General features: G+C 51.8%; 1 protein-coding gene across 1 annotated transcript in view; it reads left to right on the forward strand.

The window, feature by feature from the left end:
• The window catches only part of MMP17 (matrix metallopeptidase 17), a 66,520-nt gene that overhangs the window by 33,408 nt on the left and 11,332 nt on the right, over positions 1–21,780 (forward strand). The window contains exons 2-5 of the mRNA XM_040602029.1: positions 8,771–8,903; positions 10,800–10,926; positions 18,006–18,289; positions 21,508–21,684. Of these exons, the coding sequence (XP_040457963.1) occupies positions 8,771–8,903; positions 10,800–10,926; positions 18,006–18,289; positions 21,508–21,684 (721 nt within the window). The remainder of the gene's footprint in view (positions 1–8,770; positions 8,904–10,799; positions 10,927–18,005; positions 18,290–21,507; positions 21,685–21,780) is intronic.

Below are 21,780 nucleotides of genomic sequence, written 5' to 3' on the forward strand. Positions count from 1 at the left end.
TTACTTATTGTGCTTCTCAGTGGAATATTGGGGTGGTTTAGATCCCCCTGGTGATGTTACTGACTTCTGGGCCCACCAGAGGACTAGAACTCATCTCATTTTTAATGCAAATGCTGGCACTTTCCTTTGTAATGAGCAGGGCTGGGGTGTTCAGGGAGAGCTGAAGTCCCGCGTTTGCCATTCCACGCAGGATCTGGCCGGCGGCATCCCTCACCAGGACACGGCGCTGCCGGCTGGGAGCCTCCTGCACCCACCACGAACAGCCTCTGACTACACCTGCGTGGAGGGAGCAGGGCTGTGTCCATAAACCACGCTGTGCAATGGGTTACGCTGTGTAGAGCTGGTTTTGTGGTGAGATAAAAGAATGCTAATTTGGTCGTTTACCTAACTTCCCACCACAGTTCAACAGACTTCTGTACACCAGGACTTTCTTCTTTTCCTTCCTAAATAACTCATTGATGACAAAGGATTCTTCACCATGACAAGCAGCATTATGCAAAACTAGGGCTGATTTAAAACAAAAAACTATTGCCGTTGAAAGTCCTTTTTGATGGTCACGTGGAGTTTCAGTTACACACAATGTTTTTGCGTTGTTCATTGCCTTCGAGTGGAAATTTTCAGAATGTGCTGGAAAAACCTCCAGTGACTGAAGGCCTCCCTAAAGCCCCAGAGTATTAAATCACCACCAAGAAAAATACACATTTATGTTGAAAATACAGAATAAACTGTACCTTGTTTATATGTTTTGTCATTTTTTCTTACGCTGAAAAGAAACCTGAACCAGCTGTAGTAAACATTGTTCTGCGCTGCACTGTTCTGCCTGCCTTCTATGGGCAGGAATTGGTTCTTTGATCTTCAGTTCAAAGAGGTTGAAAATGCTGTTTCTGTGGTCTGCAGAGAATTCCCTTCTGCTTCTGCTCCAACTCTTGATTAACTCTGTGTTTCTGGGAAGGCTGTCGGTATCCTTCCAACCAAAGAGATGCTTACACCTTGTGTAACATCTACCGCAGAGTCAATGAAGTTTGCTTCCAAATCAGGACGGCCGACTCCCGTGGCCACTGTGTCTGGTGGAGGATGCCCAGCAAGGCGGTCACGCCAGCAGAGCCCTACAAGTGGGCACTTGCAGCCGCAGGCAGGACCTGGCCACGTCCCCCCAGACCTTCAGGCCACCAGGCTGGTGCCAGTGGCTGGCTAGGAAGAGAGCTGCACCGGAGCAGAGGTGCTCTCTCCACTGGATCCCTGGTGACCAGGGTGTCCCAGGACCAGTGTCGAGTGGTTTGATGTGTCTCTTGCCAAGGAACCTGTCATCTTCAGGACTTCTGGGTTGTGGCCTTTTGCAACACCGCTGTTGTTAACCTAATCGAACACTTAAAGCAAGGGGGAGGGAGAGGAAATCATTAGCAGCTGCATTAAATTCCACCCTGGATTCTGTGCACAACATTCGCTCGAATTAAATAGCTGTTTGGATTCCAGCGACTCCTCCGGCGTGAGCTAATGAAACTAGTCCCGCAGTTCAGCAGTGGCATCAACCAAAGTCCTGGTTGTAATCCAAACTGCATTTTTTTTTTTCTCCTAATGAATTAATCAGTTGATTACGTGTATGCGATAGCTCATTAGAGAGGTGCATGGCAACCCTTGGAAGGGAATTGTTGGCTTTGCGTGGCCCGGAGGCCGTTACACTGCAGGAGCGTGCTCCTCGGAGTATTGCGGCACCATATGTGTTGCTCTAATTAATGGGCGTTGTTTCTGGGGTTGTTTGATCTCGGGAAAATGACTGTAAAAATTTTAATACTGTAAACCTTCGAAAACTTGGAAGAAAAACTCAAACAGCCAAAAGCAATTTCCTTTTAATCTAGCTTGTGGTGGCGGTGACTTTTTTTATTATTATTATTTTAAAAGCTTCCACCCTATTTAATAGTAGCTGCAGAGATAAAATGAAGTGTAATTTGGAAATTAGTTCCGGATGTTTGAATTGTAGCTTTATTTTAGTAATCTGGGTCGTTAATTTTGTTGAGTAGTATGTTTGGATTTTCTTCCCCTGTATGCGTGAAGCACGACTGCACCCGGGGCATGCGGAGGCTTCCAGCAGGAAAGGGAGCTTTCCGAGCCCCCTCCGCCTGGGTGGCTCTGCAGACCCAGAGCCCGTTCCCCTGCGGATTCCTGGCGTGGACGACAGAGATGAGGGCAGGGGGGGGGGGTCCGTGCTCCGGCTCAGCCTGGGGCGCTGGGCACCGTGGGCAGGAATGCTGCCCCGCCAGCAAGCCGAGGCCAGGCTTAGGCCAGGGTGAGGGTTTAGCCACCCAGCTGTGACCGGAGCCTTTTTAAATGAAGAAAAGCAACTCACAGCTTGATGAATAAGAAAAGGTGCGGTTCGGTAAAGCTTTCCAAGGATTATTAATGAAAGGGATCTTCTGAATGGAAACACGCTTCTGCTCAGGCCTTGGACTGCCCTGAAAATCTGGGGATTGGGATATGCCAACATCCTCTCCATGCATGTTGCACATCCAAAGGGTCTCCGGAGGTGTCACACAGAACCGCGAGCGCAGCCCCTCGCCACAGCGGCATGTGGAGCGATGCTGGTGGCTGCGGCACAGGCCAGGGAGAGGTGCCCATGGGTGTCACCACCGACAGCCCTTAGGCAGAGCGCTGTGGGTGCTGCTTGCGCCCCGCTCAACTGGGGCAGGAATTGACACCCTGTTTCTTCCCCCAGTCTTGCTGGGATGGGGATAGAGCTGGTCTGGGAGTCTGGGTGCTGGTGCGAAGCTCAGGCTCCAGTCCAGGACAGGGGCGCCAGGGACTGGGGGGTAAGGCTCTGCTCTCCTCCCCGCTTGGCAACCTGCCGGGTAAGCAGAGAGTAACAATCTACATCCCAGAGCAACGGGAGTGTTACAAACTGCAGGATTAAGGCTTTTTTCACCTCCTGTGTGTTTATGCAACATCAAGCAAAAAAAAAAAGAAACCACCCTGATTTTGGGGGGGCTAAGCTTTAGAAATGTGGTCATTACGATGTAAGAGCAGGCAGGAGCACGGACCTGGCTTGGGTAGAGCTTTTCTGCTTACCCCGATTTCTGCTTTGCTGTTTGTCCTGTTTATCCTCTCCTTGTTATCCTGAACTAGTTTGTCTTCTTGTAAACACCAACCTACGACCCTTAAAAAGAAATCATCAGGAAGAAAACTTGCTGACTGAGTCTTTTTCTGCTTGTGGCAGTTGAATAAGCCCATCAGCTTATATAATATTAATATTTGTAAAAGCAAACCTACAGAGCTCATAAATCTTCCGTAAAAGAGGGACAATATCTACATCTAATTTAAAATGAAGCAGGTAAGTAGGTTCTAGGACAAAAGTGTATTGGTACAAAGGAAGTGGATAGATGAAAGAAATTAAATTGCCATTTTAATCTGAAAATTGGCTCTGCATAAGTGATACCAGAGGCTTCTCTGCTGCTGCAGCTAACATTTTGCTCTGGGTCATCACCTGGCCCTGGAAAGCCCCAGTCCCAGGCTGTTTCCTGGTATTCTGCTCAGGTGGATTAAGGAGTAAAAAAAACGTCCAAAATTGAAGCAGGGCTTGCTTGCAGAGGCAAGGACTTAGTTTCCGTTTTTCCTAACTTTGTGCGGCCTTCAAAAAAAAAATGTGCAAAAAAAATTTCTGCAGTTCTGGATTCCGTTAATCATTTTTTAAGGCAAGAAACAGGCTTTTTCTCATTACACTATGCCACAGCAGTGTGGGAACTCACACGAGAGAAAAATAATACAGCTTATTTTTAGCCAAACAAGTGAGCAATCCTCCAAACACATGCACGGAGCAGCTCCATGGAGGAATGACGCTGCTGCCTCATCGTTAGCACAGTCCCTTTTCGGAGGAGGGCTGCTTCGGAGCAGTTGTTTTAAGACATCTTTTGTTGGGTACCACAGCGGTGGGACAGGAGGGGTCAAATCAAGCCATTTAAACGTTGTAGAGCTACATGGGAGGGGAAAAGTGGTTTTTTTCTGGTTTAGTTGTTTTTTTCAATTGTTCTTTATTTCTTGAGATGTGTTGTCTGTGGGTGGCTGGTCCCACGAGTCTGTGGGGGATGGGGCATGGGCGGCACCCAGGGAGACCCTGTTCCTGCTCTTTCAGCCCTGAGGGCTGAACGCCTTGCGATGGCTTTTTCCCGCTGCCTAGGATGTGGGGCAAGTCCAACCATCCGCAGTGGGGTAGATGGCACCTCCAGCCCCCCACAAGGACAGTGGTTTGTTGGTAGCCATCCCAGCTGTGGTTTTCAAGGAGTAGGTATGTGGCTCTGTTCAGCACGGAGCAGCGTGAGGGCTCTTGCTGGCAGCTGTTGGCCCGGCGCAGTGGTGGGGAGGTGCAGATGGATGTGGTGGCGGGGAGGTGCGGATGGATGGGTGTCCTTGGCTGCTTTTGCCAGGTGTGCGGTTCTTCCTTTTTTTTTTCCTGGCCCTGAGCACAATGGGAAGCCTTTCATTCTGTACTGCTTGGTGGTGAACCTGGCTCAGAAAATTCACTGGGGACCTGGCTGGGTCCCTCCAGCTTTCCCCAGCCCCACTTTTGCTAACTCCCAGCACCGGTGGCGAAGCCCCTGTGTGGGGCCACTTCTGGCGAGGCTGGTCCAGCCGGCAGCCCCCGTGTGTGGGGTGCAGCAGAGCCAGGGAGAGGCTGCCCCAAAGAGCTCCCAGTGCCAGCAGGCAGGACCAGTTAGATGGGACACCAGGAGATACCGCTGCAGGTATTTCATAGATGAAGAACTGGGGGCCAGAGACACAATGAGGTGAATGCCACAAAAACTGGGCCAGGGTCCTGTGAGCTGCAGCAGGAGTCGTGTCCTGCAGCCGCGCTCATTCCCAGCTCACCTCCCAGCTGGAAGATGATCAGACATTGGCTCAATCTGAATTTTTTTGGTGAAGCAATTTTTTCCATTTGAAATGGGGAGTTGCTGAAGCTGAATCTTCTCGTGGGATTAGGTCAATTGATTTAGTGCAGCACAATTTTAAGGAAAATTTTTTATTGCGCCAACTCAGGCAAGAAATATGTCCAAAGAATTCTATCATTCAGCTCAAATCACTGTTTTATTTAAACATTTTAAGCTAATGAGAGTTGGCAAAAATACCTTTTTTTAATGAAAAAAGCAAGTGGAAATAAGACAGGAACGTGTTCAAGTTATCTCAGTGAAAAATGTTTTCATTTTTTTCAGTTATGGAAGTTCATAAATTTAGCTTTTGTCCTAATTAAGGACAAGAAAATACCTGAAAAGCTTTCACAGGGCACCCAGGTAATTAGCCAGACAATTCCGGCTGCCCCTTCTCATCTGCAAGTCCAGCTGCATTCTCCCTAAATGAGATTTTTTGCTACAGCAAAGGTGGAATGGGGAAGTTCAATATTATGGATCAGCTTTGCTTACAAGGGGAGAGGAAACCGGCCAGAACCTGTACACTGGAAAAGAGATGAATGAGAGCGATTATCACAGAGGTCTGCCAAATTATGGAGAACCTGAGTAGGGCATGATAAACACAATGGTCTAGATGAAAAATCATATGCAGGAAGATCAGTGCTTGCAAGGTAGATGAGCTGCAGGACTTGTGGTACCTGCCCCTTCCTGCCACCTGTCTGTCAGGGAGCACACGCACACACACGCGCACGCACACACACACGCGCACACACACGCGCACGCACACACACACACACACACGCCTCCCGTTTGCTGCAGGCTGTCCGCTCGTGTTGGTGCCTCCTCCTCCCTTCGGGTCAAGGAGCAGGGAAGTCGGCAGGACCTCTGCTGAGCCCCCCGCCCTGTGCCCCCCAGCCTCCTGCAGCCGCCTCCGCCAGGTGGGCCTGAGCTGGGATGCGCACATCGCCAGTGCAGCAGCATCTCCGCTGTCGTTAGAGGATAAATGACGGTGTCTCCATGGCCAGGGAAGAAACCAGATTAAACTCCACCATCCCTGGCAATTGATGGGCCAGCTGCCAAGCTCTGTGTCACAGCCAATTTCTCATGAACTATCAGCGGTGAATTGTATCTCTAATTTCTGTCACAAATGTTTTTGCTATGCAAAGGGACAGATAGGAGCAGGGAGGAGAGGGAGAGCACTTGGACTGGCCTTCAGCCTGATGGTGAGGGAAGGCTGCAGAGATGCTAATGTGCTCCTAGAAAGGTGGTGGCTAATGGAGTTGAATTAAGCAACACGAAATGGCCAGATAAGCTGCTTTCTCTAGCTGTGATAGCACATCATCCTGCTAAAATAAGGCATCCGTGAAGAAGGGTGAGCAGGGAAGTGAACTGCCGGTGAGTAACCTGGCACAGGAGCCGATGCTCCCCAGTGAAGAGCCACGCCACGCGTGGGGAGATCGCCGTCAAGCTCCGCAAGCATGAAACTGTCCAGCTGGGCTTTGCAAGAGGGTCTGGGAGGCTGTGGCGTTCGGGGTGGCCGCTGTGGGTGACACCGGGCCAGGAGACATTAGGGCATGGTGCCACAGGCAGGTGCTGACTTTTGGAACTAATCTGACTGCGATAAACCTGTGGTGTATTGACCGCACTGGAGGTCTAGATCAATGTTAGTCTTCAAGATGCTCAATAGTTCGATGCTTCTTTGATACAGATAAAGCAAACGGGGGGCAGGTGGTTATGGAATTCCCTGCGTGCGGTGGCACTGCTCTTTGCTGATCCTGCTGCTGGGGGAGGGGAGCCAGGAGGAGGGTAGGGAAGGATTTAGAGCGCTAGTTCACCAGACATTGAAAAAGCAGTTGTAAGAAGGGGAGTGATGGCATTTTCTTCATCAGCTTTAGGCTGAAAAGAGGAAGAGAAAGAACTCAATAAAAAATTATTGTCCTTTGAGAGACAAATCCGTACCAAATAGTGGCCTCCGGTTGAACGATGTACCCGTGAGGGGGGGATCGCTGGCACGTGGCTGTGCTTGCTCAAGCTTTGGCAAAGAGGGATGTGCGGGCATTTTGCGGGTTCCTGCTCTTTTCTGGTGGCGGAGGTGCCCGCACCTGGCTCTGGGCGCTTTACGGCAACTGGTGGGGAGGTGGTTAAACCAGGCACGTGGAAGTGCTGGAGAGGAGGGCACAGAGAGAAAAGCCATCTGCTTCTCTTAAATAAATCAGTCAGCCCTCTCGGGGGCCACGGGTGACTGAGGTTTCAGCTTCACCAGTTAGCCAGTCCTGGCACTTCTGGTGCTGCTGGGGCGAGCGCAGCTCTGCCCATTTATCCCCTTCAACAAATGATCTAAAGCTGAGAAACCAGTTGCCATCATCAATGAGATTTTCTTAGTGTTTTTTTAAAAATCCATTTATGTATTTATTTTTTTAAAAAAGAGGGCCACCAGTCACCAGGAATGACTTTTTGGCATTGGCCAAATTTTAGGGTAAGGCTGTTGCAGGGTTTTGCTCTGCTCCCTTTCCCCATACCCCTCCCTGTCGCAGTGGAAGGGTGACAGCACCGCTGGGAACCCGCTGGGTCTCCCTGGGGCAGCGTTTTGGTTCCTGGGAGCTGGGACTGCAGCCGCAGTGCTCGTGTTCCCTGGGAACTGCTGGGAAGGGACCAGTCCGAGGTCCCACTGCATGTGGTGGCCTCCAAGGAAGTGGCTTGGCACCTTGTCTCTCCATGTGTTTTTTTTTTCTCCAGAGGGCTCAGTTTTGTGTCAGTGCTGAGGTCATCCACCTCAGGTCTCAGATAACTGCATAGCTCAGGGCGGGCTCAGAGTCTTCATGGCTGGGTTTGTTGCCAGTCAAAATCCTGGCATGGGGAAGGTCAGGGTAAAGCAAGCCACCCTCACGGAATCACGTAGGTCGGAAAACACCCTCAAGATCATCGAGTCCAACTATTAACCCAACATCCTCAGACCACCAGTGTGCATTGTGGGGGCTCAGACCGCAGCAATGTCCTCTTCCCTGTGTCCCAGCTGGTTTCCAGTGGGTGCAGGGAGCCGCTGCTGGGCTGTTTGCACCCTTTAGCGCACCCAGTCCCGGAGCTCGGCCACCAGCCATGCAGGGACTGGAAAGCAGCAGGAGCTGCAGCAGGTCACGTAATGGCCCAGCGGGATGGTGGCGTTGTGGCGGATGGGCTGAAGGGACCTGGAGAGCAGGCACAGCCCTCGTGCTGCAGTGGGGACGTGGGGGCACTTGCAAGGGGCGCTTGGCCGTGGGGTGTTCCTGCGCGGGAGGGCGGAAGGCACCTGCTGTCACCCCTCGGGGGAAGCTGTGACCTTGTGGTGGACATTTAAAGCCCAGCAGGTGCAGTCAGAGAGGTCTGACCGAGACAAAGTTGGGCAAAACCCAGCTGCTCTGCAGCCTCAGACAGAGGTTCCTCCCGGGGACCCGAGACCCCCGTGGGCTCCCACTGGAGCGAGGTCCCGCGGGAGGCGGCGTTGCCGAGCCCCTGCGATGGGCAGTTTTCCTCCCCTCGCTGTGCTCAGCCCTGCAGCAAGTTTCCAGTAGGAGCTGCCAGCATCCGAGTGGAGACCACAGGCACCTGCGTGACCCTCGCCGGGGCTTGCTGCCACCACTGCCCAAGATGGTCTGCAGCCAGGTGGGAAAATTAGATGTCACCCTTGGAATGCGTGAAGGTCACCAGATCCCATTACTGAAGCGATGTGTACAGATCTGTCCTGACATGTCCATTTGTTAGCAGAGACCACACAGTCCGATGGGGAAGCTGGGTGTAAATGGGAAAAGTATTTCCAAGTGGAACGGAGGGGACCTTCCGAGCATCTTTCCCTGTGTCTATATTTCCTTCCTTTCCTTTTCTCATCCCCTGTTCTTGTTTCACAGGACTGGCTGACAAAATTTGGGTATCTGCCGCCTCCGGATCCCGTCACAGGACAACTGCAGACGCAGGAGGAGCTCACCAAGGCCATCACTGCCATGCAAAAGTTCGGGGGTCTCGAGGCGACAGGGGTCCTAGGTCAGTGGCTCATGATCCCTCCTCTCTCTCTGGTGCAGAGGGATGTGGGGATGGCTCCTTATGGGTTTGGGGTGGAGAGGGAGCTTGGCACTGAGTTGTGGTGTAGCATCATCTCTAGGAACATCTCATGCAGGTGTAACATACGGCCCAGTTTGCATCTGTAAGAGTAATTATATGGCTCAGGTGCTTTGTTGCCTTGTGCTTTCAAGAACCTGAGGCAAGCAATTATTTCACCAGACCCGCGTGCCCTCGGGGTTCCCGTTATGCTTTAAATAGCTCTTGGTGTGTTCAAAAAAAGAGAAGAAAAAAAGACGGAAAAACTAAGGCTGATAGGTTGTCCTGTTCAAAGCCTTAACTGCAGCATCAAACTGAGTTGAACAAAAATCCTGATTAAGCCTCCCAGTTTGTATATGCAGCTGCTCTGGTTTCTTCACCACCAGGGCACAGCACAGGGGAGGAAGATGGGTTGCATCACCCAGGTGCTGCTTGCTCCTGCCTGCTGCAGGTAGAGCCGCGAGGTGCCCTTGGGGCTGCTGAGGGTCTCCTGGGCTCTTGCTGAGGTGCCATGGCTCTGGGCACCCCCCTGGCCAGCCAGGAGCCCACCACCAGCTCCAGTGGCCAGCAGGGACAGGGCGGTGAGTGGCTCCTGCCTGATGTGGCAGCCACATCTGGCTGGGAGGGAGCAGCCCAGGGCCAGGCTGAAGCAACACAAGTTCCCCAGCGTGGCCAGGACATTCCTCTCAATGTCCCCATTGAGGGAAGGAGAAAGGCAGCATTATCCCGGCCCTCGGAAGGACGCCTGGCCACTCTCCTCCCCTCCCTGACAGGCGGCCATGACCTTGCTGTGTGGCCGGCTTGCTTCAGCTGCTTGGGACAGAACTAAGAAGAAGCTGCTCATTAGCAGGCTGGTCTGCGCCCACCCCCACGCCCCAGCAGCCCCCCGTGGGCCACCCGCACAGCTGCTGCCTGAGCAGCCCCCAGCTGCATCCCCTCGGTGGGGCTGTCCCTCTCTGCTCTTAATTGAGTGCATGTAATTATTTGTCTTCCACCTTATCGCAAACTGCAGGAGGCCCAGGAGCAAGGCTGGCCCTTTGAATGCATCTTCATTTTCGTTTCTGGAGGGGGTGATCGAAACAGGCTTGGGGGCTGCCCTGGGAGGGCGTGGACGTGGGTTTGCATCTGGTAACAGTGTTTAAGTAAAGAGGTAAAGCCAGTACAGAAGATGGTGAATGGAACAACTTGTCTGTGTTTCAGCAGATGAGAACAGAGGCTTTAAGCTTTCATTCAGTTTTAAAAATAAATAAGAAGGAATATGAACGTTTTCCAAATGAGCTCCTAACTGAACAGAGATGGAGTTTATCTACATGTGAATGTCTCCCTGCTTTGCCAGGGGAATAATGGGCAATTCAGCAAGAGAGTACAAAACAGAATAATTAAAAAATTGTGTTTTAAAATATGATCAAAGCCTGCAGAGGTAGTTTTGCACACAACTTCTCGAGATCCATAAGGTGTCACGCAAGAGGCAACCTGCTGCATTTTCTCCTGACACCAATAACCCTCTGGGTGGCACTAACAGCGGAGCAGCGCCCAGCCCCCAGCCGTATGGTGCCAGCCCCCAGACCCCCCAGCAGCCCCGGCTGGCAGGTGCTCTGAGGAGATGGGCTTTCGGCAGGAATTGCTGCTGGGGGTGGGTGCAGCGGTGGCACGGCAGGGGCTCAGTGCCCCATGGGTGTCACCCCAAGTGGTGCTGGGGCCGGTGCTGTGCCCCAACAGGCTCTCGGGTATTGCCTGCTGTTCTGCTGCTGCATCCTTAGCTTTGCTTCCCATCTCCCTGTCCCCCTCCGGGATTTTGTAACGCACCCTTTCCATGATTTCTTGTTTTTTCCATGACCCCAGACGAAGCCACGCTAGAGCTGATGAAGACCCCTCGCTGCTCTCTGCCCGACCTTGCTGCCGTGGAGGCCAGGAGGAAGCGATTCACACAGGCTGTCACCAAGTGGAGCAAAAGGAACTTGTCATGGAGGTAGGAATTCATGTTCCCCTGCTGAAATCTTGCAGCGAAGGGCTGATCTCATGCAGATCTGGGCTAAATACAGCTTTGTGACGAGTTTCAGAGTGGCGTGTTAAAACACGTCCCTCCGAGCTCCCAAGACCCCCCAGACTCTTTATTTGAACTCTTCTGCCGATCCCAGCCTTGACTTCTTGGACCTGCTGGGCCGCCGGCTGGGAATGGTGCAGGTCTGGCCGCTGGATTAGCCAGGGTGTTTGCTGCGTTACAATGGTTAGAGCATTGTTTCTCTTGAGTTCATTGGGACTTTGCGCTTCCTTAAGCAGCTGCCACAGGCTTGGCTCAGCGCAGATGGGCCGTCTTCTCTTGAAGAGCCCACCTGAGCCTAAGGGTTGGGAGTGTTTTCTGGGTGATAGTCACTATTTTTCTCCTAGTCCTTGCCGTAGGGGAGTATTTTTCCCTTGACATCAGGAAGCGATGTGTGTGGGTCAACCCAAACGTGCGACACGCAGAAGTTCAGGTCCAACTCCTGGAGACCCTGTGGTCGTGCTGCAGGTCAGGGCTGACAAAAAGCTGATCCCTGTCCCACCAAAACTTGTGCTTTTGGGGACTCTTTTTTCCTTCCTCTAAGACCAAGTGATTGTTGCTTCAAGAAAGGTGAGCACCATGAGGTGCTCATACTATCCTGAAAACGCATGTGGACACTGCGGAGAGATCTCCGTTATTAATAATAAGCTTCTCTTTGATCCTGACGTAGTCCCTAGAGCGAGTCGACCTCCTTCTACAGTAACAAATCTCAGCTTGGCTGTCACTGTTGACATGTGTTGAAACTGGTTTTACCAGGGATTTGGTCCATGTTCCAGCACATCCCTCTGCGACCTTATTCTCAGAGAAGGTAAACATAATTCAGCTTCATAAGGAACAACTTTGGCTCATGGATGGCTTCTTGTAGTGAAGTAGCCCACGTTACAAAAGCTTAGCCTATCCCCCTGTTGGCCAGCCCCGTCTTGATGGGTAAGAGGAATAAACTTCACATTCCAGAGAGGAGAAAATCCCTTTGGGTGAAACAATAAAATCTGCCATGATGTCCTGTGAGCTGCCGGAGCCAGTGCAGGGGGCATGGCGTGTGCGCAGCCCTGGCCTCAACAGCGGGGCTGGTGCCCAGTGCCGCCGGGACCCCAGCCATGGCGCAGGGTCCGCCATCCCAGAGGGCAGCGGAGGTGGGATGGGGTCAGGCTGTTCCGGTGGATGCAGCCCCAGGATACCCCCCGCCCTTGAAACTGTGATGCTGCAGCAAGGTTTGCCATAAAAAGGGGGTTAGGTCTGAGATGATTTTATATGAACGACCTAAAAAAATCCATCTCCTGGCAAACTCATTTCTTCTTTTTAGTCTTTGATCTTTTCCAAGATCTTGGCTTTTGTTCAAGAAAGGGCTGTATTTTATAACTGGAGGTGGTATAATCCAACAGAAGGCTGCAGCATTATAGAAACTCTAACACAGTATTTACATCCAACACTTGAGATTAAAATAGCTTCTTTTAAAACTGCCGTGAAAATCTGCCAATGGAGACATAAAGTTTTACACGCTTACCTTTTACACACTGATTGAAGATTTTAAAAAAAGAAAAAGAAACCAAATTCTAGTATGCTACACATTTAAAAACTGAATAAGAACCTGAGTGATTGCAAGGCTGGAATACATGTAGGCAAAGCTGTGCAAAAGGATGATCCCGGGATATGCACCTGCACTGATGGAGAAGGCAGCTTTTGGCAAACAAAATTTTATAGGCATGCAGGTTACTGAAGTTTCTTCTTTTTACCCGTGAGCGCAGCCAGCCTGTGGGACAGGAGGGCTCAGGGAGCAAGACAGTACAGGCTGCATCCTGCACAGCCCGTGATGCAGTGTCAGAGCATCCCAGTGCAGTGCCAGACACACACAGTCTTCTGTGCCTCAGCTCCATGGGAAGTTTCCAGGCTATTACAGCATATAAATCTTCTTTTCATGGGATTTTTTTTCCCTGCATTGTACATGTGTACCAAGGCGCTGGGTAAGCTGATGAGGTGGCAGTGGGATAGATTTGGGATGCAGCTGGAGAGGGGCGTGGGGAGCAGCGTGCTGTGGATGCCCTCTGCTGGCACTGGCGCCGGGAGCCGCTCGCAGCGAGTTCCTCCTCGCCATTGCAGCCTGCTTTTCCTTTTGCTAATTTTGCTTTATTGCTTCTGGTTGTGCCCCGCAGAAGGGGATTTTACAGCTGGCACCTCCATCTCTTCCAGGCACCCGCTGTCTCCTTGCGGTCATGGGAAATGCAGCGCCAGGGCTGTGCCTCCTCTCTGCGCGCTTTGAACGCCCTGGGGCAGGGAGAAGCCGGCCAAGTCGAGCTTTCTGAATTTCCCAGGTGTTTTCTTGCTGAAATCTCAGCTTGGTGCCGAGCTGAGCTGACTGTCATCCATCTTAGTTAAGGATGGGTCCCTGGTGCCACTTCATCAGACCTGCGGTCTTTGCAACTGCGATGCTCAGGACCTGGGATGTGGGGCTGGAGCAGAGGCAGGTGGCAGGGGAGCGGTGACGTCCTTCAGTCGCTGCCCGCCGTGGCTGGGAGCACCCTGAGCCCACCCGCCGTGGAGGCTGCCACCGAGCCGAGGGGTGGGTTTGCCAGGCGCGAGGGGCGGCAGCCCTGCAGGCACTGCTGGGGAAAAGCGTGCAGCAGGGCAAGCCCCGGTGCCGTGCTCCCGTCCCCGTGACGGACCCGATTCTCCTGCTCTCCTCCTCTAATCAGTGGCATCCCACCGTGGTGACCTGCCAGCCCAAGCCCAGCTGGTCGCAGCCAGCCATGTTCCCCATCGCCTGGGCGTGACAGACACCCAAGGGGGCAGGAGTGTCACCCCCCGGCGCAGGGCTGCTTTAGGGCTGCCATAATGCCCCCCGCGCAGGAAAAGCCCCGAGCGGCCGGAGCAGAGTGCGGGCAGCTGCCACGGTGGCACCAGCTGCCAGTGCAGGCGGCAGGGCAGGGGCACAATGGCTGGGGTGGGCAGCAAAGTGCAGCAGCCCCCAGAGCAGCTGCTCCTCTTGCAGCCTGAGAAACCAGCTGTGGAATTTTATTTCCCCCACCTCTTCTCCCTGGAACGCATTACTCCCATGCTGGTGCCCATTGCTGGGCGCAGGGAGCCGCAAGGCACTAGGTACGATTTAAAAGGCAGGAGAAGGATTGTCACCCCAAAATGTTTAGTACTTTTTGTGAAGTGCTGGGAACAGGATGCCGGGGGTGCAGACACCCCACTGCTGTCCTCCCCTGGCATCAGGGTGTTGCAGCAGTGCTGACACAGCACCAGAGCAGGGCTGCTGTGCCACAGCTCGTGCTGCGTGGTTGGGAGAGCACCCCTGCCACAGTAGCAAGCACCCCCCTTCCAGCTGTCCCCTTGCCACCCCCCACCCCCCAGCAAAACTAGATTGGGTTCATCAGGCAATCCTTAGCCTGCCGTGTTCAGGAGTTATCAGCATTTATTTTATTTCTGTGTGCTTTCAGGACTGCAGAAGGTGAAGGAGTGCTTTCATTAAGCAGCAATTGGTTGCCCATACATCACTAATACTCTTTCACTTTTGTCTTTGGGAGGACAAAACCCAAAAAGGAACCCAGAAATCAAATAACCATTGGTGTGGGTGCCCTCAGTAGCTGAGGCAGACCAGCCCTCTCGGGCTTCTACTTATTAACCAGTGCGGACCCCAGATCTCTTTGGGATGGGACGAGCTAAGGAGGGGACTGAAGGGACACGTGAAGGGCTGGCAACAGCTAGGTGGAAGCCAGCTTTCATCTGTCCGTGTGGCGGTGCTGCCACCCGGGTGAGCTCCAAAGGCAGAGCAGCAATGCCCTCCTTGGCACCTGGCTGTGCCCTTCCAGCCGTGCCCTGCTCCACAGCCCCTGTCCCGCAGCATGGCTGGCGCTGCCCCACGCAGCCCCGTCCGTAGCAGGGACGGATGCTCACCAGGGTGTCCCAGCCGGTGGCTTTGCAGGGGGCTGTGACCGGCCCCACAGGCCGGTGGGGTGGCTTGAGGGGAACGAGCAGCCCAGTGCTTGTCACCGTCCCAGTGGCTTGGCAGGGCCAGCCTTGGAGAGGGAGCTTTCTCCCCAGTTATATCAGGCTTTTGCCCAAGACTGGCACGCTGGGAGGGCAGTCTAAGGAGGGATTAACACCCAAGAAGAAGGAGCGTGGCTCTCCGCTGAGTACCTAAGCAGCTGCATTTATGACAAATAATAGTAATAATCAAGGTAGGAGGAAGCTTATTTAGTCCTGTCTCCTGCATGATGTTAGAAATGTGCCTCCTTTTCAGTGGAACTGGGTAATGCAGTGCTGACAAACATCCTATCAGTAAAATAGTCTTCTGCTAATCTCATTGAAAACAATTAGTAGAGCTCCGGCAATCAAATCAGATGCTGAATTGAAAAACCCTGATGGGATTCTCTTGAAAAATAACGGTGGTAATGAATAAAGGATGGGGGATTTTTTACTTACACCTGCAGTATGTCAATAAAATGTGGGTCAGCTCAGAGGTGCAGGACCTTTTATAAGAAGCAAAATAAGTATTGATACTGTTTCTGCCTTAATCTAATGTTTCTGGAGTCAGGGGTTGAGATGAATGTTAATAGCGTTTGTCTCTTTAGACAGGGCTTTTCATTGGCCATCCTTTTATAAGGGAGATCAGATTTATTATCTTTACTCTACAGCTGGAAAGAGGGAGAGGGAAGGGAAAGGAAAGAGAGGAAAGGAGCTTATGTGGTCAAGCTAGGCGCCGTGATCTTGGAGTCAGGTTGTAATTCCTGGGCTAAACATGGTGTGTTTTACATGTATAATGACTTGTTCAGTAGAGGTTAAAACAGCAAAGAGTTTATCAAAGTCACAAGGAGTGTTGTGGAAGATGAAGACACCTAGTTTAAGAGTATCTGGAAACCAGGTAGAGGTTTACATCTAGCCACAGTCTCTTCTATAAATTAAAAATTGCCTGGAAATTGCCTTTTCTAGTCCCATGCTCATACTGTTTGTGCCTCTATGCTGTCTTCTTTACAAATGCATTTTGTTTGGAGTCCCATGATTGTCTGATGCTACGTGTATGCTAGTTTATTTAGTTTAGTAGATAAAGTCTTTCTTTGCTCAGAATAGTTTTGGGATAGCAAAGCCGTAGATATGAGTGATTTTTGCTCATCTGGCTGTGTTGTGTTTTGCCTGATTCACCCATCTCATTCCCACCCTCTCTGGGATGGGGTTCCCCAGCTCTTCGGAGAAACTGTTAATGAGATCCGCACTTGTTCTCATGAGTCCCTTTTTGTTCCATCCTGGATTTAACCCTCGCTAGTTTTGCCCAGGTCAGGTGGTGATGCCTATCTTGAGCTGCATGTCTTTGAGGGCATGGGATATGTGCAAGTACTTCTGAAAGCAAGAGCATCCAACCTCAGTCAGCAAGTCATTCCTACGTCCCTTCTCTGATCTATGGTGTCTCCTCGTACCCAAACCACTACTTGTAGGAAGAGCTTGAGTGACGTGACATCTGTTTCTGACACCTGTAATTACCTCTAGAGGTTTAGTCAGGTCATTACTTCACACTGGTGCTGGGGAGTGGTGTAATACTGAGCGATGCTCTCCCAGCTGTATTATGCAGCAGGGCAAGTGAGGTGAATGTAATTGTTGCTTCAGCCTTTAAAAATCTGTCAAGCCATGAATATTGCATGAATGCTTTGGTTGGTGTGCTGGTACACAAGAAATAAAGTATCCATTATTACTGGGGTAGAGCTGGCCAGAAATTTTCCAGCAGAATTGTTTTTTGTCAATAATTACTCAGTCAAAAGTACATTTCTCCTGGAGTGTGTTTATTTTTGTCAAAATTGTCAATGAAAGATTATCTAAACATGCTCTTTCAGAAGCCAAGGTGCCTTGTTGCATCTTTGTCTTTTCACCTTCTCTATTAAATCAACAACGTTAGGAATTCTTTTTCAAGGTTTGGTTATACAGGAGACATTGACTTTTCTTCGTTCCAGTGAAGATGACAAGGGAGGCTTTAGGCATGCAGCTGCAGAGCAAGTGCCGGCACATGACTCATCCCACTGCACTCCTCTTCCAGGGCAAGGCAGACCTGAGGACCAAGGGAGGTAGTGCATATGCAGAAAAGCTACGATAGCCCTATGGTATGTGCAGTAGTGTTGTAAGCCCCTGCTCATCAGTGCTTTTTCTGCCAAGAAGCAAGACAAGAGCTTCTCGGCTACAGTGCTCCATCAAATAGTCCGTCTCCTCAGGCAATAGGCTGGAGGCACTTTGAATGCAATTTACACAAAATGCATCCTTTCCTCTTCCTCCTTGTTATGGATTGCAGTCTCCAAGATTGCTGGCAGTGTACTGGTTTCTGAGTATATTTTATACCTCCAGCAGACAGGCCGGGAAATATATGGAGGCAGCAAATCTGTACTGGATTTCTGTGTGCGTGTAATAAGAATGAGCAATGACCTGCTGGTTTTTGTTGCAGGAAAACTGATGGGCCTGTGTGAGGTGCAAAGGCTTCAGGAATCAATAATCTTTGCATATTTGGGTTGCACTTGGAACGAATAAGTGGTGAGAAAATCATTGTCAATAGGTCTGAAAGGGAGCTTGGAAAAAAAAACTGGGCAAGCTCTGGAAAGGGACTTGTGGCGTTGGCATTGCCAAGGCTGGGCAAGGGCAACAGTCCTGGGCATTAACAGCGGGTTGTGCATGAAGTGTGGCTCTGAGGCTGACTGACACCTGGTACAGCAGGATCGGGAGGGATCAGGATTCAGGTCCTGGTTGTGTTTCATGTGGGTGGGATGTTTCACACTCTGGTGGAAGAGACTGGCTTGGTATTTCCAGAGGACCCAGACTCTGAAATCCTCATAGCTCTGGAACTGATGTGATTCAGAGACTTAAAGACACACCTATAGAAGGTGTCAGGGTGCTTTGGAGGAGCACTGAGAGCTCTGGAGGCCTCACTGGGGCTCTTCAAGGCACTAGGCACCTGCAGAGCCCTTCCTGGTGGTCCTCAGAGAAGATCTTTCATGATGCTGACTTATCTTTTTTTTTGTCTTTCTTCATTTCAGAGTTCGCACCTTCCCAAAAGAGTCCCACCTGGGCCACGACACCGTCCGAGCCCTGATGTACTATGCCCTGAAGGTCTGGAGCGACATTACCCCGCTGAATTTCCATGAAGTGGCAGGTAACAACGCCGACATCCAGATAGACTTCTCCAAGGCAGATCACAATGACGGCTATCCTTTTGACGGGCCTGGTGGGACAGTGGCACATGCTTTCTTCCCTGGAGACCATCACACGGCAGGAGACACTCATTTTGATGATGACGAGTATTGGACTTTCCGATCTTCAGGTATGTTGGAGTGGGAGAGCTGCAGCCAAACGCGAGGGTTCCTCGTTTCCCTCATGCTCTGGTGGTTAGGGTGGTGTAGTCTCTGCTATGCCTTCACCCCAGGCTTGGGGATTCCAACCCCTTCCTCTGGTTCTCCTCTCTGCCTTGCGAGCAAAATGACAACAGCCAGCACTGAGGACCTTCTATGTTCCTGGAAGCCCCAACAACATCTCCCTGTTTCTCCCTATCGTACCAGCAGTTGCAGAGCTCCCCATCGCCCACCCCCAGTCCCCATCTCTTCTGGGACTGGGAAGGTCACAGGTTGGGTGTGCAGCTATTGGAGCTCTTGGATGGGGACCGCATTCTCTGACTTCGGTGTCTTGGGTGGCTTTATAGCCGCATCTCCTGGTTTCCTATTTTTAAAGCATATTTATAAGCTGACCTGCCTGGAAAGGGCTCTGTGGTCTGCAGGGAAAAAGCCCCTTGTGAATGCTTTTTCATGCTACAGTTTTATTATTTATTTTTTCTTCTTTTATTTCATCCTATCTGGCTAGAGGAGAGTTTTAATGAGCAGAGTTTTAATAAGCAGAGGGACTTTCAGAAGCAAGTGCTCCTCAGCTGCGCGAGCCATCTGTAGGGATCAGGTCCCCAACCCTTGTGTCAGGCACGTTTTGCAGTCACCAGCTGCTAATTTACTTGTCACACCACCTCCTCTGCCAGCCTCCCAGTGGGCTCCTGCTGCTTCAGCTTAACGATTTTGTTTAGACCTAATCATCGTCTCTGAAACCAGCTAGTACCTTCTTTCTCCCCACCCCTCTCCTCCCTGCCCATCGGCTGACCTCCATCGGTCCCCATGTGTATTCGTGGGCAGGAGCGCTCACCGGGCATGCTGCAGGGGGTCTGAGGTTAAGGCTCAAGGTCTGGGCAGGCTGATTCTTCAGGATTCAACCTGCTCCTTGGTTCATGCGCTGTGCAACCCCAACCGATGTTTCTTATGGAGAAGGAAAAAACCAGCAGCAGTTCCGCTCTGCAGGCATAGAGGGCAGAGGCAAAGCGCTGGGGTCCTGGTAGCTTGTGGTGGCAGATGTGCTGTGTGATGAAGGAAGGGGCAGTGGCCCTTTTGTAGCTGTGGTTGGGATTCTTGAAATGCTGGTTGGGAAACGGGCTCACACGGGGGAGCGAGCTCTGGGCCAGCAGCCCCACGGGGGGGGGTCCCTGCAAGCACCACCGAGGGACAAGGAAGTGAGCCTGATGGGCAAGAAAGCTGCCCTCTATTTTGAAGGTCTTGGAGCTATCCCAGCTTCATCTTTTATTTATTTTGTTCTCCCTAGTGATTCAGAAATAACAACGTGGTAGGTGATATAAAAATATCCCCAAGGTTGTCAGTCTGGCATTAAAATGTCAGAAAGCATATGTCTTGTTCTCTCCTGGTGCCGGGGAAAACAGCACAGGTTATAAAAATCCTGGCTGTTTACAGACATTGTAAATAATAGTTATCAAGGAAAAAAGCAGAATTCAGCAAAAATATCCCCCTCCCCAGCACCTGAAGCCCGGTGGGGAGCACTAAGGACTGTGCAGGATCAGCCACGGCTGCTTCAGCACAGCATCTCCTTTGGCCCCGACTGCGGCTCAGGGAGTGTGGGGCTCCCCTGGGCTCTGTGCAGACCTTCCAACTTCGCTGCCTTTTTACTACAGTACTTGCAGTGATGACCTTTGTAAGAGCCACGCTTAAAATCCTTTCTGCCCCCCGGATTGCCCTGCAGGGTGCTGCTGTGGGGTGAGAGGCAGCAGCTGCGCTGGTGCTTGGCCCAGCTGGGCTGGGGCTGGGTGGTGGGAGTGCACTGAGCAGGATCGGTGCCGTGTGGCTCCTGCGAGCAGTTCTTCCTTTGCTTTGGTGGCGGTGGTGCAGGTTTGGAGGTGGACATTTACCCCTGAGATAGACCTTGAGTGCCTGAGGCTCTGGAGGGTGTAGGACGTGTCTGTGTGCACGCGTGGCGTGAGGCACTAGGGCTGGATGGCAACTGAGAAACCTGGGGAAAGAGAATGGATGGAGATAGCTCAAAGGGGGGGTGGGGAGAGGCATCAAAAGAGATATCAATGTACAATAAAGTCTCCCTGATGCCCAGTGTGGTGTGTGAGGACCGAAGCGTTTGCCTAAGGGAGCAGACAGCAGAGCTGCAGCCCTGCCAGCACAAGGTGTGGAAGGGAGGATGGGCAAGTGCCCTGAAAGCCACCATGGCCACGTGCCCTTTCGGCCCCTTCCCCTCAGGACAGCAGTCAGATGAGCGGGGCTGGTGGCCGCTGAGCAAGCCAACAGCTCTGCGTTGGCATGCGTGGAGGAGGCAACTGCGCTGGATTTGGCCCGGGTGTCAGCGTGCGAGGCCAGCGTCGTGCAGGCAGGGAGAGCCCAGCAGAGCACCGTGGGCAGGCGGGCACTGCTGGGTGCTCACCGGTTCCTTGGCACATGGCTTTGCTCATTATCACAGGCTCTGATGAGCTTCTGCCTAGTGGCTGCAGAAATCCAGTGTTCTGGGCATCACAAAGAGTGTGTCAGCAGCTGCTGCGGGGCAGGCATAAGACACAGGGCAGACTGTGCCAGCCGTTACGGGGATGATGGATGGTTGTGCTGGTGGCTGGCTCAGCCATCTGCCCAGCTTGGGTGCCACTGGTGATCTGGGAACAAGAGGGGCAATCCTTGGGCTCGTGTGGGGCTGAAGACTCCCACTGTGGGCTGATGTCTGGTTTGCTTTCCATTTTTGTCTCATAGAATCACAGAATGGTTTGTGTTGGAAGGGACCTTAAAGGTCACCCAGTCCCACCCCCCTGCCATGGGCAGGGACACCTCCCACCAGCCCAGGGTGCCCCCAGCCCCGTCCAGCCTGGCCTTGGCCACTGCCAGGGATGGGGCGTCCACAGCTGCTCTGGGCAGCCTGTGCCAGCACCTCGCCACCCTCATCGTAAAAGAATTCTTCCTAATATCTAATCCAAATCTACCCTCTTTCAGTTTAAAACCATTTCCTCTTGTCCTATCACTACAGGCCCTACTAAAAAGTGATATGATACACTTCAGTCTCCTTTTTCCAACGGGAGAAAAATGTCTTTTTCGAACTTCACCTATTCCAAAGCTTTACTTTCCAGTTTATCCAACATATTCCTGTACTTTCTGTTACAGCCCACCAAACCCCCAAAATGCAATCAGTCTGTAATGACTTTTATTTCAATTTTGTCTTTGTTTCCAGATGCTCATGGGATGGACCTATTTGCTGTAGCTGTCCATGAGTTTGGCCATGCCATTGGCTTGACCCATGTCTCTGCCATAGAGTCTATCATGAGACCCTACTACCAAGGTCCTGTGGGGGATCCTCTGAAGTATGACCTACCTTACGAGGACAAAGTCCGAATCTGGCAGCTCTATGGTAAATTTGTGTCCCTTGCCCAGCTATGGCCTGGCTTTGCCACTGGGCACACTGGAATAGCTCTTTCTGGGATGAGTGGAGGTGGCGGAGACAATG

This window comes from Falco naumanni, chromosome 1 (assembly GCF_017639655.2).
Source record: "Falco naumanni isolate bFalNau1 chromosome 1, bFalNau1.pat, whole genome shotgun sequence".
Classification (NCBI taxonomy): domain Eukaryota; kingdom Metazoa; phylum Chordata; class Aves; order Falconiformes; family Falconidae; genus Falco; species Falco naumanni.